General features: G+C 33.1%; 1 protein-coding gene across 3 annotated transcripts in view; it reads right to left on the bottom strand.

Annotated features, from left to right (window-relative positions):
- Nucleotides 1-19,096, bottom strand: part of heph (hephaestus) — a 359,023-nt gene that overhangs the window by 188,389 nt on the left and 151,538 nt on the right. The window contains exon 3 of one of the 3 annotated variants that reach the window (XM_053746143.2): nucleotides 16,740-16,886. The exons of the other annotated variants lie outside the window; for them this stretch is intronic. Coding sequence (XP_053602118.1) covers nucleotides 16,740-16,748 — 9 coding nt within the window. The 5' untranslated portion in view covers nucleotides 16,749-16,886. The remainder of the gene's footprint in view (nucleotides 1-16,739; nucleotides 16,887-19,096) is intronic. 3 annotated transcript variants of the gene reach the window in all.

Here is a 19,096-nt window from a genome sequence, read left to right as displayed (position 1 = left end):
AATTACGTAGTTTTTATAAATAAATTTTATATTAGCCAACAAACTGAAATTATTTTATTTTGTTATTGAAGGACTCGAACATAACATACACTATATATTTAAAATTTTTACGAACATGTTATTTATAAACAAAAGGATTAGATGAAAAATTATATAGCAAAGAATTATGTGAATTAAAGTCGGTCAGAAACATAAAGCACTTTTATTTCATTTTATTCTATTGTCTTAACTAATCTAATAAATCATTGCGATCTAGCCAAATAGCAGGCTAAAAAGTAATTTAACACTGACCTAGTTTTATAAAATCCATAGTATAGAAATAAGACTGTGGAGTCTCTATCGGTGTCTCAATTTCTCTAAGCATTTTGATCACGTGTCTACACTATTTTAATCATTATTGATTTTTCTATGTTATTAAAAATACTTTCTTGATACTTCATACTTTATTTTATCAATATTAAAAAAGCGCGGTGTGCGGTGTACAGATTTATATAATATAATAGCATGAATGATGCTCGACAATCTCCGTCGTTTTCACGGAATGCCCGTACAGACAAAACGGAAATTCAATTAAGTATGTTTTCGCTTCGGTATATTAAATTACAAAAATTCGCTACATATTTTTTGAAGAAATTACATTTTGAAGGGTTCCTAGCAAGTTTTTCTCGGCTAAATGAAGAGGACGCGATATTAAATACTTACTTGACTCACATCGTATAATATTAATATTTTCAAATTTATTTAACCTTACACGTCTGTCTATTCTAACGTAACTTGACTGCTTAAAACATGGTAAGTAATTGAAAATTATTTATTTATTTACAAGTTATGAGCTTTTTCTGTTGACTTTTAAAAATCGAAGATATGAAACACCTGACACAGACACATGGTGGTCCAGCTAAACTATACCAAATAAAGAAATGATGTCTTAACAAAAGTTGTCTAGCCTGATGAGCATTTCCTGTTGAAGTATAAAAGTCGAAAATCTGGAACACTTGAAGAAGAGTCATAATGGTCCAGCTAAACTATAGCTAAATATAGGAAATATACAAATATACTTTAACAAACATTTTTAAGTCTGATGAGCATCTTCTGTATAGGTATCGTTACGCTTTGTCTGTACAGTTAAATTTCTCTAATAATTTTGACTTCTTACCAAAAATTTATCGGCCACGCGAACGAAGTCGCGGGCATCAGCTATTAAATAATTTTACATATCCGAACTCGAGGTTAAAGTTACGGATCAGACAAACAGCGTAGAAATACAACTTTAAATAAACGGAATCATATTTGTGACGCTCCATCCATATAAAATGCTCGCATGCACTGTACGTAGCCAAGCGCATTAAAATGCATTCGCAAAGAAAGATAAGTCAGACAATTCTTGTTGAATAATTTTATTACGTCTAGAGATTTAAATTAAATATGAAAACGTATGTTTGGACTACTTTGTATGGATAAACTCATCATACTTTGGAAACATTTATCGGCAAGAGACTAGACGACATAGATACGACGAATTATTTGATATTGCATCTGTTCATTGAAATTTATCAACGATTAAGCTGATCTGGTGGACAGCAGAGGTTAAAAACATATATGTAGTACATAATACATCGCCGTTGCGATTAGGTTGCCAAGCTGACTGTACCAGTTTAATATTAGAAATTAAAAGTCTTGAAACTATCCACGGGTGGTACTTTGCAAAATAATGAGACTTAACAAGCACATTTTGCGACCTAAGATTCAAAACCCGGAATAAACTGCTGGCAACTAATAAAATCGTCCAAATTCTCCCGCGAGCAATGGGGCATACCATTAGAATGGCTTCTATCAATTCGGCCTTCTGGCTTACGACTACATACGTCTCTTTGGGTCGGCGGTCTTACCAATACGTCTTAGGGTGCGTTGCACCAGACAACTTTGACAACGTAACTTTAACCTGCGCAGAAAAACTCAAAGTACTCCTTCAGTAATCTTATCTAAGCGACGTCAAGGTAACGTCAAAGTTTAGGTCACACTTAGCCTCAGTTGTACCAACTTAAACGTTAACACAACTTTGCGTTGTTGTGCGCGTACTGTTAAAGTTAACGTCAAAGATATCTGGTGCAAGTGCAACCGACTCTTAGAGTTAAATTAGGGATGAAACCAATAGGAGATAGGCAGCGGTTTCGCAAACCGACAAATTACACATGCCGTTTTAATGCGAAATTCAGATTGGAATCGAAATAAGCCTACATCTTTTCTTATTGTTTGCCCTTTTTACATTTCTATTATACACGAGATAATGTTTTCTGAAAATTAATCCTTTGGAGGAAAAGTTATTGTTGTTGTTACATAAACCGAATTGTTCTAAGAAATCTTAAATTGTATTTTGATAAAAAGCCATAATATCTTTTCATTATTATGTGGTTTTAGTTTATACAACATTAAATGGTATAATACATATTTCAAGGATTAATTGACTTGAAAAACCAAGAAAGTGCGCACATCATGCATTTTTGACAAGTTGTGTATTGCAGGAAATATTTCTAAATGTCAATTATTCATAATAAAAAACATGATGATGAAAAAAAAAGATATTTAGCGGGAAACAAAGTTAATTATTATAATATAAATAAATACGCTATTATAATATAAAAATAGTAATGAATCAGGAGATTTGGACTATATGTTTGATCGAAATGACAAATATGTGAGATTGCAGTAGAACTGCATAATTTAAATGAGGTATAATACACGTGAACATATATAGAGATGAGATACATAAACAAAATTTAATAAATTAATTGACGAATTTCGTCTTTAAAAGTATTCAGTGATATGTATATAGATTTACAAATGTACATACAGTGTAACATACGTATGGCTGGTTTTATTCGTAACAAATATATATATATATATATATATATATATATATATATATATATATATATATATATATATATATATATATATATATATATATATATATTAAGCTATTATTTTAAAATCTTTCTCACGATAGTTCTGTAGAGACATAACCAGACCGCTACAATATTATTTTCGAAATTAATCTTATTTGATCGCACAAAAAATGAGTAACCCATAATGAGGCCCTCCTCATTATGGGTTACTCATTTTTTGTGCACTAATTAGGTGGCGAATTAACTATAGTACCGAATAACCCACGTAATTGCTAGTAAAAGGGTTGTTGATGTCGTTTCATTGAGCAGCCAACAGTATTAATTACGTCACATGGCAATTAGACACTTTTTCATCACTCATCTGTGCATCTGCGATTGGATTTTTTACTCTGTTAATAAAAACAGTTGAGTATTAACCATACATGAGTTGACGCCCAGTATTATTTCCATATCTTCATAAACAATTGACAAAAGATGCAAAGCGGTGAGGTAGTCATACAAGTTTTTATTTTTAAATATATCGAAATGATTATATAAGGTACATTTTTCTGTTTCCACTGTATACCAATACTCGAACACATCCGAATCGTCAGTGAAAAAATTAAAACATGTCAATGAACATTTATACTCAAAATAGTTTGGGGCAAACTGGAGATATAGCCGTATTTAAAAGCATTATAAAAACACTGTCAAATAAAAAGAATGTATTTTAGAAAAAATACTTTAACCCGTTTGAAATTCGCGTACGATTGTATTATTCTATTTTTCTTCAGAGCAAAAAAAATAGGGTCTGTTCTTTAATTTGTCAAGTATTTTTTGGTTAATTCGCTATTACAATCGAATACTTATTGTAAGCCTCTAGCCTAATATCATATCACTCACACAAAAAAAATAAATAAATAAATAATAAATAAATAAATATATTAGGACAAATCACACAGATTGAGCTAGCCCCAAAGTAAGTTCGAGACTTGTGTTATGGGATACTAACTCAACGATACTATATTTTATAAATAGATACATATATAAATAAACATCCAAGACCCGGGCCAATCAGAAAAAGATCATTTTCCATCATGACCCGACCGGGGATCGAACCCGGCTCCTCTCGGTTCAGTGGCAAGAACTTTACCACTGCGCCACCGAGGTCGTCGAAATTATTTTAAAATATTTTAGCACGTAAGAAATTAAAGTCAATTTCATTCTTCTTTTTATTGAGTGCATTATTTACAGAATCTAGTCGCGTATTTAAAAGCATCTGACATTCATAAAAATATAAAGATTATAAAAATGAAAATACTAATACTGGTAAACAAAAGCAACCAATATCTGGTCGTATGTCAGGAATGTACACGTATGAATGTACCGGCAACAAAAGCGTGCGGCTTTGTTTCAAGACATGACACGGGCCCTACGGATTTGCAAACAGAAATAAACGAGGACGAAGCTGCAAAACTAGTATCAATCAATAAACCAAGACAGCGAGATTTCGATTCGGAAAAGTATACTATGTACGGGTAAAAACAAATAAAAATAATAAATTCCGCCAATCACGTATGCGCTTACAAAGCATAGCGTTTTATTACTACTAGTTTTATTATTAAATTTAATTTAATTTTAAAGGGGTTTTATAATAATTTTAACTGTATACTACGATACAGTATTCGTTAGGTTAGTGTTGACTTTAAATGATGCATTTGGTCTATGATTTCATAGCCTGACTGAACTGACTCGTTATCGGCACTGTGAACATCATTTAGGGAGAATTGTGGTTTCACCAATAACTAGATATACCATTCTATATCGATATACTTTGATTGAAAATCAGATCTGAGAAAATTATGTAATAAATTGTTTTAACTTGCTCTGATGCAATGTAATAAATATTTAAAGTTCTTTATTTTTTTTCTAAATATCTGAATGTGCGATAAGATTGACGGCGTGTGAGAGCTGTGCGGCTCTAAAACAGGAGCATTCCATTTTCTCTGTGAATATCGTGACTGATGAGATAGATAACAACATTCCCAAAGAGGGTTAACGTCAAGCAAGCAGTCATAAAATTTTAAGGTTTATTTTTCAGCAGGTTCCGAGCTTAATTTAATCATGGCTGATAATGAATCCGTGCTTCTGGAAGCACGGTCAGTTAAGAGAGAGAGAGGTACTGGCGATTTTCAATGCCGATCACAATTAATTGTCGAACATATCAGTTGCCCTACTATTTCTATTACTGTAAACTTGTCTACGTCTAAAACCGACTAAGTTAGCATTGCAGGAATTCGGGCTGTAATGCACCAGATTACTCGTTAAATTAATTAAGCAAACAGAGGAAGCGCCGCCGGCAACCTGCGGTTATTATAAAATGTACGGCGAATATTTAAACTCAATAACAAAATGCCAAGAGCGAGCGCGATTTGAAAACGAGTGTTTTATTTCCCGGTTTCTATATAGAATTTTGGAGAATATAAGAATTATCTTATATACAATGTAAAAATACAGGGTTCAGGCACTTTAGATCCGCCGTACCAATGTCGATAATTGTGGTAATTAATTCAATATAGATTCTCAATAATATTTCTTTGCATCATGCCACAGCGATTTCATTAAGAAATTGATTGAAGGTAAAATATAGGTAGAAGAGGAAGAGAAAAGCCAAGGGGTAAAAAGATCAAATAAGGAAAAAGCAAGAGCTGTGTCGTATAAGGAGGTCAAAAGAATGACTGAGAGAACATGGAAGTCACTCCATCGACAAGAACAATGTTCCTAAATAATGAAGTGCTGAATTCATTGAACCGATTTAATAGAAATACCATTCGGTATTTCAATCGAATTTAGTATTGCAAACATTTGAAATATTACACAATTTTGATATGAATGATCCTATTGAGTTTTGACCAATTTAACACTGGAATGCAATTAAATTTTATTATTACATTTAATTTATAAATTATTTGAAAATTTTGATTTCCGAAGTAGCGATATTGCTTTATGTAAAGAAATATATGCTTTCAACTTATTTTCGGGAAAATGTCAGTTGCATCCTTTTTCCGTGTGACGTAGACTCGGATCGCACGAGTTTATCGGCCGCTTTACAAAACCAATACGAATCGCACAATATTTTGGGAACATTAATTTTGCATGAGAATGCAAAAACTGCAAAAGCTAATTTAAAAGCAAAAGGAATCAGCATTAACAATAAAATAATTGGTTTACAATTAACCGGGCTATTTGGGCGCGGTTGAGCTTAAAGCCTCTATCGATACACATAACTGGAATGAACTCTTATTTACATTACCGATAAAAAGTCAACAAACCGGAAAACTATTGCAAATAATTGAAATTAAATACATTTCCATTACTTTGTTCAGTTCGAATTTTGTACCAATTCGATTACATTTGGAAAATTAAAATGAGGTACAGTTAATCGCAATTGAGGTTACATGTATGACCTCTGTGTTGCAGAAATAGTAGTTATGGTTACGAGTCAGCGGCATATCGTTATGCATATTTATTTCACTGAATTATATTATTTCCATTGCAAATAAATAATCTTTGTCTTAGTCTTTGTCCGTAGATAGATTATTCTGTCTATTAAATCCAATAGAATAAAATCAAGGTATTATGTCATTCATCATTGTGACTCCACAATAAGAATATTTTTGAACATCTACTTGGAAAACTTGAGAACATCTGTGTATTCAGAGATATAAAGTAAAGTTAAGCGTTTTATTAATTTTTTTCGAAAAACGTTTGACCAATTTGAATTTACATTTTTCGAAAAAATAAAATGTTAAGTTTAGTACTTAGACTATAAAGTAGTTTACTAATTTTATGGTTTTCACATTTGATTTATTTGTTAAGAGCGTGCGTATTACCTAAGAACAGTTATTCAGATTTTATAAAAACCCAGTGGCCCATCCCGGCTGCGCTCGGATAAAAACATTAATTGATTATACACGTAAACCTTCCTCTATCACACTATCTATTGGTGAAAATCGCATGAAAATCCGTGCAGTAGTTTTTGAGTTTATCGCGAACGGACAAACAGACAGTCGCGGTAGAGGACTTTTTTTTATAATATGTAAGGATATCTGAAACGAGTAATTGATGTGAAAATATTACTATATTACGACGCAGCCTATTAAAAAGAACTCGTGTTCGTTCGAATACGAATAGTGCTCAAAATAACAGTAAAGTTTGTATAATAACTCCAGATATTAATTATAAAATAACATGATATTCGACCAAAATTCGATTGTATGTTTATTGTATTATTTACAAGTTCCATTACAGTATTTTGTTTAAAACTCGCCTAAAAAGATAGTATTTTTTTAGGATGCATGTAGCTTGAACTTGTATTTTTTATTTAGAAGGTTGACATCAAACAGGCAGACGGTCTTTATAACTTCGGGTTTCGGACGTTATAGCCGCGGATGCAATCGGTAAAACTTTAGAAGGAGATATTTTTTAAAACTACCAAGCAGGCATGCGGTACACCCGGATGGTAAGCGGTGTTATTAAAAATCATCAAGTAGGTCTCATCACCGCCTGCCCACTTAATTAAGGGTCGGTTCAGCGTACGTTCAGCGTGTCAGTTTGCACTGATAATTAAGAAATGTTATAATAAAATATCAGAGAGTTCTCCTGAATGTATGCTTTGTGTTACACCAAAGAGTATTACCTAAGCAATAAGCGAAACCAACCCCGCGATTTTCCACCTTTTTGCTTCATTCGGCGCAGACACCGCAAGCATTCTCTAAAGAGATGCCTTAATTAACGTTTTATTAAATTTAAATGGTCCCCTCGACATGTTTTGAATACGGTTTTAAAATGACGCGATGTTCATTACTGCTTTTCCTTACATCGCTGGCTTGCTATATAAGCAATGACTGGAACTTTTCAATGGAAGCTCGTGCAAATGTTGAACGATATTAAACGACTGAGTAATACATACTGAGATACTGCATAATAAATGTAATGTGATCTCAATTGGACTATACAGAAATAATTTAAAACTTAATATTTTATGAAAAGAAACTAACATGAAAAAAATATCTCCGAAATGTATTTGTAAATTATATGCTTATCTTATGGATGTAATGTGAGGCGACAAAAGAATAACCCTTGAGAGCTTATAGGCAACAACAGCATTCCCAAAGAGAATTGACGTCAGGCAAATGGTCAAATCTTCATTTTAAGGTTTATGCTTCGGGCAGTCTCGGGCGGAATTGAAATCGGGAACGCGCTGATATGAGAAAGGTAGAGGCTCACTGTCTTAGATGCATTTCTATTTTGTGCTTTTATACATTTGTAGATTATTTCATAGATGGCCTACGCGTGTGTAATGAGAATTACGAAACTGGCAACATAATCACTAAGTAAAACAGACGAGCTCTCGGACTACAAAAGACTTATTGAACACCAATTACCTGGAGGCCTCCAAAAAGGTCTTTAATTAAATCCTTCTCCAGTGACGTCATAATTATAGAGTAAATTGGATTGAGACACCCTCTTGTTTTGTTAATTGTAAGTAGACATTTTCTCATCCAGATTAATCAGGTTTTCACAGATTTTGAGGAATTCCGTATTGTTTAATAATTTTTGTAATTAATCCCTGGATATCCGATGTCTTTAATTATATCATTTTTTTAGATATAAATAATTTTGTACACAACTCTTTTGTTGGTATGTATTTGGAGATCCGTGAATTCCGTCATTATTATCAATATCATCAAAATCATGCCTTTTGAGGAGTCGCCTCGGCTTCTAAGCCGTTCCTAGTTGCGTCATATTTATGCACTGTCGTAGAAACTGACGTTAGGCATGGTAAATTTAGACGACAACCGGAATTAGAGAAAATTTAGCTTGAATTTTACAGACAGACAGAAAGAGGTGAAAGAAAAAGCATGTAAAAGGGCTTCGGCACGATCGGCATTCTGAGGTTTTCAAAAATAATCTCAGAAAACTTAAAATCATTGTACAGGTTTCTCTAAATTCTTGCACTCACGAGTACTATCAACGAATAATTATAGTTTCGATTTTAATAAATATGTACTCTCCACGAGTAGGTATTAATTAATATAAGGAAAGTTAACCAGGCTTTCATGGAAAATACCGGTGCTTTTAAACACTAATTACGGTTCTTTACGTGGCCATAATATTAATTAAAACACTGACAAATGCAGCCTGCATTGTGCTTAGATAAAATAATGTTTTCATGAAACATTCGCTTGAAAATGTTCGCTTTACTCTTGGCTTAACAACAAAACCTGATATTATACAATAGGTAATAGAAATTTATGTTATTAAATTTATTTAATTCGGTGTAAATGATGTTACATTAAGTATTGAATTTCAGATTAGTGTGTTTCTGAAGTTACAGAGCACACATTTTTAATTAACATGATTTATATTTCTATATAAATAATTTATTGATGTTTATTTCATGATCAGTTATAGATCTGTCTGAGCATATAAAAAATGTACTCAATTTGAAGACCGTACCTAACGTTACATTTTACCAACCAATTTGCTAGTCAAATGAGTTCTCTAAAAAGCCGATTAAGCGAAAACTACATCGTTTAATTATTTGTCGAACATTGTGAATAATCAGAATTTATCGCAGGCAAGCGAATTTATTATTTAGCTAATGATTTAACTAAGCGCATGGAAATGGCGGCCGACATAATATTAAATTGATTAATTATTGTTAGTCGCTGAACAAGCGAATATTGGAGACTAGGTTTGGTTCATGACTTTGCTCTCACCAAATCACGAGTAGATTTAAGATTTCCTATGTCTTCTATCAAAATAAAATCATTTATTCGTTTCAAGAATTAAATTTAATCTTTACAGGTACTCTTTCACGTCATATTCTAAATTAAATAACATTGGCCAAAGCTACAAACTACTAGCATAGCGGAACGACTACTGCTGAGAAGAAATTCCGAGAGAAACTCATTTAAACAGTGTCATGCTGTCAAACTGTCCCCGCGATCTATTATGATATATAAACGACACAGCGATTGCTACTATTCTCACTACAGGCGATCCTCGCTATGTAAAAAAAGCTTACCGTTTTTCGTTCGTTTTTCATTGACATCGTTGTTTAGAAAAATAACCACATACCTGAAACATAATTAAACAATGTAGATTAATATATAATAATTTGTATATATTTTATAACATAGTAACAATGGAAATATTGGAGACACCAGGTTACACTGGACTCTTACTGATTTTCATAAATACGTAACAAAGTATAGACCCCAAAAGTTCGTAGTCTACAATGGTCTACTGCACTTATTAATACACAGTTATTGGTGATAAAGTAATTATAGGACATGCATACATACTACAATACATAAAACAGACGAAGATAAAAAACACAAAAATGAAGGATAAACACATAAAAGGCAAAATGTCGTTGAGTTAGTACAAAACACAATTTAATCGAAAGTGTTAAATACAATATTAATAGCTTCTTTGTTTGTTAATATCAAATTGATTAAATAATGCATATAATGATCCTGAAATACGGCAAGAGAAAGTGGTAGAAGATTTTTGACAAGATAAATTAAGATGTTTCGAAATATTAATTCGTTTACAGAGCTCTTTGTATAAAAATAAGGAAATAGAGTATTACCAAATATCTCTGTCGGATGCGCTAAAATTGAAGGGCATAATGCAAAATTAAATCACAGCTAAAATTAGTTTGACCTAGACAATAGGGGAGCTATTGTTCAAATATTTGCACATCCAGCCAGGGCCGTAAAGCAAAGATATTGTCTTAGCATTGTCTCAAATAGATTAGTTTCCTTACGTTCCTGTGTAGTCGTTATTCCGAGATCGAGGCGTTTCACAAATTGTCTGGAGAAAAACTTATCTGAGTTAGGTTAAAAGGCCTTTATGATCAATAGCAATGTGGTACGTATTAGATATTATTTTAAGGTTTTTTAGGTGATCCAACAGCTAAAGTATAATATTCTTCTTACTGCCTTGGTAAGCAATATAGTTTTAATAATACCAATCTTAATGTCTTTTTTAGTTCTCATTATTTAGAACGATTATTGAGTCCAAGAAATTGTAGTTCACCTAGTTCTTACAATAACTTAAGCCACACATATTTTTAGATTTTATCATTTGGAAAAAAGTGGCTCAATGAAAAATACTTGGCAATCCTAAATTAGGAAACGTTGATTATTCCCAAATTCGGCAATCGGCAGCGACGTCGTCAAACCCGCATCATAACGCGCAAGTTTCGCTGATTTAAGATACCAATATCTGTTCTCCAACCTTTCATTAGAAAGGCACAAAGCCACCGGCCGCGACATCTGGCGTTATCCAAAGGGCTGCATCTTAGCTTGATAAATCTCTGTTGGAATTTAATTAGAAATATCAGAGACCGTTGACTGCTCGTAAAACTAAGAATCCCCGATATGGAATGAATTTTGATTGTTTGTAACTTCAATTTTAAGTAATTTGTGTTAATTCGTTTGACTATAAATTTAACAATAAAAGCGTAACAAAAGTGTATCTGTCAACGTAATAAATATTAGAATACCTAAATTAATTGTCATTGTATTAGGCCCCCGTATGTGGATTTGATAATAGCAACTCAAGTATAATATTGGTATTATACTAAAGCATTCAGCCTGTTTCGAAAAAGGAAATAAATCCACTAGGTGCAAGGTAAAAGTGATCATTAATTCCTTTGTCGGCAATAATTGAAATATGTCAGTTGGAAATATGAAAATTACCAAATAGACCGCATATTTTCTCAAGCATTCCAACGCATTGACGCTGTTCGATTATCTTGTTTGTTAGGTGAGCGACGTTATGCCACACGACGCGATGCAAGGATATGCTTCAGTTGTTACGGTGACAACGTAGACCACATGCAAAAGCATATATTTGATGACGCATCTTGCTGGTTTTGTCGCTCACCTAGGACGGTGCCTTAGATTTCATATGCTTCCGTGATTCGGCAAATGAGATTGGCACTCCAGCCGGTCAGATGACACCCTCAGCTATGTCACGGCACCGTCCTCTTCACAATCGCGAGCAAATTTAAAAAATACCGAATTATTGGATGCTTAGATGGGTTCAGTAGTTTTTTAGTAACAACTACGAAAACCTCAAAGTACAATGTAATTTAGTTCAAGGAATTTCTACACAATATTGAAATTACTAAATAAATCAACAATTTGAAATTCCCGATTTTTCATACTTACCCATTTTTTGTCAACTGTAAAACAACTACACACAAACTAAACATTATATAAATGATCACCACAAATCTAAAACATTAATAAATCGCGAATGCATACATTTTAATTTATCGCAATGAAATAACCTTAGCGCACGGCAATGGAGAATTGTAGAAAAATTTTACTCACAAGCATATAAATCAATTAAAAATGTTTACTCAGCAACTAGGTCGCCAGAATGATAGAAACAAAATGTATTTAAACTCCTACAGAAGCTACACTCATAAATCTGATAATAAACAAGGTAAAGTAACTTGTTTTATAACTAATAAATAGACTCGAATAACCAGTATTTATCTCAAACAAGATTACGAAGTTTCAAACTTTTCTCAACCTAATGTCCTAAATTAATAATTCTCTCACTCATTAAAAATAGCAAGCACATTATTTGTGAGCTATTTAAGTTCCTGACTCATCCGCGTAAAACATTACAAAAACACCTATACTGGTTGGAGGTCTCGAGTTCTATCCCCGGTATAGATCAACGAAAGATAAAAAGTACTTGATGATCCCTGGTCAAGTTATGATGGAAAATTATATTTTTCTTGGGTATATTTTTCTTATCTATATATGTCAGATAGCCAGCATAAATTGTACAGACGAAAGGATGGGACAAGTAGTAAATAACTACTAATTTAAATATAACTAAATTTTAATCTCAGTTCACAGAAATTATATGGGACCTTATAGTGTGAAACAAATATTTTTTAGTTTTAATTATATATTCAGAGTGCATCAAGGAATTTTTTCTCAGGGCGTTTTTAGCACAAAATCTGGTAATATGCATAGATCTACCTTAGTGAACAGCAATAAATCATTGCGATTATGTTGGCCGTACATAAACTTACAGTTTTAAACTATTATCCATTTATCCAAATAAATTGATTTTGTATGTCATCGAAATCAAAACTAAATAATAAAAAAGCGACAACTGAGACCGATAGGTAAATGTGAAGGGTTCCGGGTCGCGGCTGCGGAACCCCGGACGGGAAGATTATTCCTTCCTCGCGGATCGGAAGCCGATCTCATTTCCTTCGACAACATCAAAGTGATAGCAATCGGTTTTTTATAAGAATCAGCCATATTTCCAACGATGGCAAGGCAACTAACTAGTTAAAACTCGTAAACATTCTGATTTCGATCTACCCTCAATTAGGTATTTCTATACTCATTTGTAGCAGTATTTTTACATTTTCAAATGTAACATACTTTTTGAAAAAAAAAAAAAAGAAAAACAGTCTATAATTGAATGTCATTCACATTTAGTTCTTTACACGACATATATTGTTCCCAAACGAAGTCAGCTTCGATTTTTTAACTTTTTAAAGCTTCAGCAATCGTGAACTGATTGCCGCCGCGCGCGTTCCAAATGAAAACAAGTAAATTCAATTGACTTTTAATGATGTAAATTTTTCGAATTCCATTACGCTCGCACATCTCTGCGTTGATCAAAAGCGTCAAATTATACAATCAACAGGTTTAAGTGGGTCCTCATTCTAGCTACAAGGTCTGAAAAATGAGAAAGCTCTATTTTTTGTTTCGCCAAAATTTTACGTTAAATGTATCGTGCATACTACAGAGGCACGAACCAAGAGGTCAACTTGACTATGTCATATATTGACTTTGACAATATCTAAAATAATTAGTACGAGAAAAGACCAGACAATTTATGTAATTGGCGGCCACATTATGATACCGAAATGATGTACACCTAAAAATAATGTTTATTAGACACATTTTAAAAACACGGTAATGATATTTCCACTACCTACTTCACATATTAAACAAACGGTGCCAACTTGCAACACATAATTTTAAAATGGAGTGTCAGTTTTTTCCGCTTACCTTGCGCACATTTATATCAAACCATTATAGATTCTTTATTCACCCACTTTTGCAATTCGAGTAAGTGATGTATAGTCCCGATGGTAAGGGGGGATTGTGAAGTGAGACGACTCGGGATATAACCACATTACCACACTTGCTTGTTTCGCCTTAAGTTTTTCAGATTTTCTACATGAAATACTTTTTTGTAACGTTATTTGTCGAATTATGTATAACATATGTAGTGTTTTTGAACTTTGTTAAATAGACCAGTATTTAACAATATTGACGCAAAATACTACAAATTTCACCGATTACTATAATTCTATTGCCGTTGATATTATTGCCAATTAGGGTTGCCAATTGTTTTGATTGTAACACTAGATGGTAGCCAAATTGAAATTTGTGTTCACATGGGTAATATGTGACTAGGTACTAAAGTGGTGCAACAAAGATGTATTACTTGTCCGTTTGCACCAGTCAACTTTGACGTTAACTTTAACCTGAGCGCCGCAGTAGTTTAAATAAAATGCGTTTCCTATGCAAGTTAAAGTTGACTGGTGCAACTCACCCTAAGACTTATTATTTAAAATTTAAGACTGCTATCGCAAACCATTTATTGGGTTTCCTAAACTTGCCTCTAGATTATTATCTCATTGCTAAAAATCAACAAAGTTACTTACATAGGGTAAGTATTATGTTACAGAGCACGCGGATAATTAAATTTCAAATAAAAGACGATCGCCACGACCGCTATACAACAATAAGTCAAAGAAAAAATAAAAGGGATTTGTGGAAATACAACATTTTCGTAACGCAGCGTTTTCCTACGTTATTTCCTCGGTCGCAGGTGAGATTTATCTACGGATAATTGGATAAAGAACGCGTTTGCGAGAAGTGATACGAGCTGGAAGGGGGCGGAGTCGGCGCCGTAAAAAATCAGTTTGCCCAATACTCTGACAGTTCCGAATTTGAATCCGCCTTTTAATAAGGTTCGCATATTGTTTTTTTCATCCGGTGTCTACCAAATCACAACTTTTTACGGTAGAAAAACTGAGCTGCGAGACTTGGGTTTTTGATGGGATGATTTGATGGGATTTTTTTTCATCCAGTATGCGTTTGAACGCGTTTTCTTCGAATGTATAGACACCATTGCTGTTTGTAAATCGACGTCGTATTTAGTGAAATAGTGTTACAGCTAGTGAGCTGTCACAACCAGGATCTTCTCAAATTAGCAAGGCTACATCATCATCAGTCATTTTAAATTTCATAGGTATTACTGGAGTACTACTTTTTTGATGAATGGAGATATGACGAGGAAGCCCGAAGATAATAATAAAATAATTTGATATTAAAATTTGATCGCTCAATTTTAAAAGCTAACAATATGATTTATCTTGCCCCTTGACCAAATCTTGCTTTTCATTCATATCGGTATCGTATCGGTGTTGTCGCATTTTATTCAAGTCGCCTAATGGCATCTATCAAGACGTTTACGAATACTTAATCAAAAGAATAAATATAAACTCTATAAGATGACAGAAATCAACGCGATCAAACATGCTTAGATCAAAGCTATGTCTCGCGGTAATAAGGAACTCTGTTACAATGAATACTAAATTGATGCTTCTCCACTTTTGTCGCTAAATATTCGCTCGCTAAAGCGATATAAGGACTTCTCAAATAGCCTAAATATATCAGATAGCATATGTAATATTACCAACGTTATTTCCAAGAACCTATTAGAGTAAAAACGCACTACAGCAACTTAACAGTTATTGGGAAAATGTTTAAACTAACTTTTTCATAGATTTGTTTATGTACAGTCCAGTACAGTCCATCAAGTTACCCTGCATGAACCTACATGACGCGGTAATAGCGACGATTTTGCAATGAATTTGGGTAGGTTGATGTGCTGTTGACTGTACTTGTATTTTATTTTTCGCTGTGTTGATGTTCCATATCATAAGATTGGCGCTTACTTTGGATTTCTTTGTGTCGATGGCATTTGACAACGTGAATGGGAAAAGCGAGTATTCCCAAAAAAGAGCTATCTTAATGACTTTATTTTAGTAAGCCACTTGTGTGTGATTTGTTCTAGATTGATTTTTATATAATATTATTATATAAATACAAACTTGAAACATAGGGTTCTGATATATAAGTATATATAAGTAAAAAATGAGTATATATGCTGAGTGGATATTAAAACACGTACCAATTAGCACTGAAGAAGTAACAACACACAAGAGATGAGTAAATGCCCGATTTATGTCAAGTAGAAAGAATAGTAACATTAGCATTTATATAAATTCCCAAAATAGGCCATTTACCGTCTCTTAACACAACAAAGAATATGCAAGGAACGTTAAACTAGTAAAGGATATGTCCATAAAGTTTCAATTTCTTCTTTATGTCAAAGATCAGAACTAATATCGACATATCCAGTGAAGATCTACACTGCGTAAGATTCAATGCTCAATTTGTTGCATTTCGTATCACTTTATATAACTTACGCTGTGTCCACAATAGCCAACCTACGTGAGTTAAAAAGAGTGCGACACACAACTTCAAATTTGGAATATGAAAAACAAAAATAAGTTGATTCCGATGCCGAATATTTTATTTGGGTGGTGAGGGGTGATTTGGAAAATGTATTTACAAAGTGAAGCCCAAACACACGGAAGGGTTAGCGTGGCGCAAATTGAGAATGGTGAATAATTCATAGACATTTTTGAATTACCTTGACCATTTCACGGAATACGACTGTCAGCAATAGCGCCGGACGCTGGGTCCAAATTTACACCAAGTATTAGAGGCACTTTTTTTTTACACTAACAAACTAATGTCTTTAACTGTCTTCGCTCGACGTTCAGGACAATAGTGGACCCTGAAAATTAAAATATTAGTGTGAAGAGAATTAGATTTTTTTCTGTTGTCGGTATTATATTAAAAACAGTTATTTATCTAATTTGTAACGACAATAGAAAAATATCACGACGTGTTTTCAATATGATTTTTTTAAAAATAAACATAGAACGTAGCATAACATTTTTAATATAAACTAATAGGCACTGGTTATAAAATTGTTGTAGGGCGAAAATGATTTCCTACCAAGTGGAAAAATGTACTTTTAACGAATATACACAATATATGTAGACATATAATTAATATTCTACTGCTAATCTATTTAGATACAAATCTAACAGAAGATTAAATAGTTTTAAAATTTAAAGCGGCGCAGGTATGTTGTAATAAAGTGAAAATACGAGTTAATACGAGTACTCTCATTTGTCGATTTTTAAAAGAAATAGCGAAGAAATTCTCTCTCGGTTCACAGTTCAGAGTTATTGCTCTTTCATTTAACCGGAATTCACTTTCGTATTCATCTAAAAACGAATATTACAACCCCTGGTTTCTCTGAAGTCAAATTACATCCCACATTTTAAAACAGTTCGCTCGAGAATCGATAGCACATCGAATGGAATGAAAACATCGTTACAATGTTGGGGCTTTCAGGTCTTTCCCCGTCTTGTACACGATGAGCTAGTTAACTTGCCAATTTCAAAGTCAAGTCTCTTTTATACCGAGTTCTGTAATTAATATTTCATTTATATTAAAAAAATTAATTTATATTTTCCATACGCACACAAGATCATGCAGATTTGCTCATAACGGTTTCCATAAATAGGTATTCGATTAAGACCAACAATATATCAGTCACAGTAATTTGTGACTATGGCACGCGTAAAATTCTATTCGACATAGGCGTGTTTAACCACCACTAGGCCACTACCATTTTAGCTCTTAATTAGGAAGACGAAGGAAACGGTTTCTAATCATGACGACCTCGGTGGCGCAGTGGTAAGATTCTTACCACTGAACCGAGAGGTCCCGGGTTCGAACCCCGGTCGGGTCATGATGGAAAATGATCTTTTTCTGATTGGCCCGGGTCTTGGATGTTTATCTATATATGTATTTATTATAAAATATAGTATCGTTAAGTTAGTATCCCATAACACAAGTCTCGAACTTACTTTGGGGCTAACTCAATCTGTGTGATTTGTCCTAATATATTTATTTATATTTATTTATTTATAATCATAGCGTAAATTATGAGCAGTGGCGTATGAATGAAAGACCAGTGTCTAGTATCTTCAGAATGTCTGGTTTTATATAAAACGTCTGTCTTCAAGGCGAAATGTCCCGGTTAAACCGAGGACGTAATCGGTTACCAATTTAAATGTGCCGATGTATATTGGCGCACTTTTTTCCGTTTTAAGCGGGTACCCAGTTTGCTCACTGAAATTAGTTTACGTCGTTTGATCGGATATTCCTTTAAAGAAGTTTAGCCTCGGTGGCTGGTTCCACGGTATTACATAAACAAACTGGGTTTTAAAGAAATCGAAACGATATTGCTTTTAAATCAAATATACGAGAGTATTTCATTCGATTGAAAGTTTAACATTTATTATGGGAGTAGTTGGTTTTGTATATTTTTTTCTGGATAAGTAGAGGATTGCGATAATGGTGCAAAGGAGCATTGTTCCCAACCTTCTTGAAACCCTTGTGGTGACGAGTTGAAAATCGTTTTTTTTTTTTAATAATAAATAAAAATAAATTATGGTTTAGTATAATGAATTTGTTGGTAGGAATAAAAATATTTTAAAATGTTTTGTAACATTTTTGTAGATCTAAATATATAAAATACCTGTTATTTAATTAAATTACCCAGACATTTAGATAGTACTTAAATGGCATAAAATGCCATTTGTTCATTCTGGGCAGAAAATGTAAAGCGGTAGCTTATTTATTTCGTTTTATTTATTAAACTCTCTCATTGATTAATCAACAAAATAGAAAAAAAAATACGTTATTACGTCATTATTTTAAATATTGAGACTGAAATTGTATATTTATATTTAAATCTTTTATAATCTCAGAACATCAGCGCTCCAACTCGGGAAATTTAACATCATTTTAAATGTTAAGTATGTCTTGTAAATAAAATATCTTCTGCCCCACTGCTATCTGAATACATCTTACCTGACCTAGTTTCCAGCACAACCTTGTCTCGGTTGGATCATTAGTTGAAGAGTA

This window comes from Plodia interpunctella, chromosome 6, assembly GCF_027563975.2.
Source record: "Plodia interpunctella isolate USDA-ARS_2022_Savannah chromosome 6, ilPloInte3.2, whole genome shotgun sequence".
Lineage (NCBI taxonomy): Eukaryota > Metazoa > Arthropoda > Insecta > Lepidoptera > Pyralidae > Plodia > Plodia interpunctella.
This window is presented reverse-complemented; position numbering and strand designations above follow the sequence as displayed.